Source organism: Phytophthora parasitica, assembly GCF_000247585.1.
Source record: "Phytophthora parasitica INRA-310 unplaced genomic scaffold supercont2.207, whole genome shotgun sequence".
Taxonomy (NCBI): Eukaryota; Oomycota; class Peronosporomycetes; order Peronosporales; family Peronosporaceae; genus Phytophthora; species Phytophthora nicotianae.
Window position 1 is genome coordinate 18,916 of NW_008649193.1, and position 760 is coordinate 19,675.

A 760-nucleotide genomic window follows, 5' to 3' on the forward strand; every position below is an offset into this window, starting at 1 on the left:
CTCGGGCTTGAGTTCCATGATGCGTAGAGACCCTGTGCGCTGCTTGAGCAGGAAAGCGAGACCCAAGCGGATGTTACCCAGAATACCGGATGTATCGCCTCCTTCCCGTTCTACTTTGTTGGCCAGGTGGCTGTGAGCTTTCTCGGCGACGAACAACACGTGCTCCACCTGAATGGTCACTACCTCGTGTTCATCAGATCCTTCTTGATAGCCAAAGTGTGCCGGTCCCTGTTTGCTTGGTCTCAGTCGGGAGCACATCATTGGCCTGGGCCTCGCCGTCATCGCCAAGCACGAGATCTTCAAGCCAGGCGTCCCCCGGGACTACGTGCTGGACACGGCTCGAAGTGCAATGACCGTACTACAGCAACCACATCTTGTGGCGTCTGCTGCTGCTCTCACACGGGTCTGCCATCACATCCAGCTCCAGAATATGCCGTGCCGTTGTTGTGGCTGCTCTATCAGCGTTTTTGATAGCGCGAGTAACCAACACTATCAGGATATTTCCGGCTTTGGAACAGCTTCTGCTCTCTGCATTGGTCTTATTCTGAGTTTCTTCACAGCGCTGTGCCAATAGCAACGAGGCGTGGAGGACATCAGTGCGATCAGACGTTATCACAAGCGGATAGGCAGACTATTTTACAGACCCACGGTAGTATCTCCAAGACGAGATGACCGACGTCAAGACGTCGAGGACAACACAGTGACAGAAGGACGAGATTGCGAAGCCTGAAGAGCTGGTGGTGGTGGTAAAGGGGGGGGG

The 760-nt window shown here is 54.5% G+C and overlaps 1 protein-coding gene across 1 annotated transcript; it reads right to left on the minus strand.

Annotated features, from left to right (window-relative positions):
* Nucleotides 1-33: 33 nt before the first annotated feature.
* Nucleotides 34-261, minus strand: PPTG_24764 (hypothetical protein; the record flags this gene model as incomplete). Its single annotated transcript, XM_008918450.1, has 1 exon — nucleotides 34-261. A coding segment is annotated over one exon (228 nt), but the record flags the coding sequence as incomplete, so codon positions are not given.
* Nucleotides 262-760: the final 499 nt, after the last annotated feature.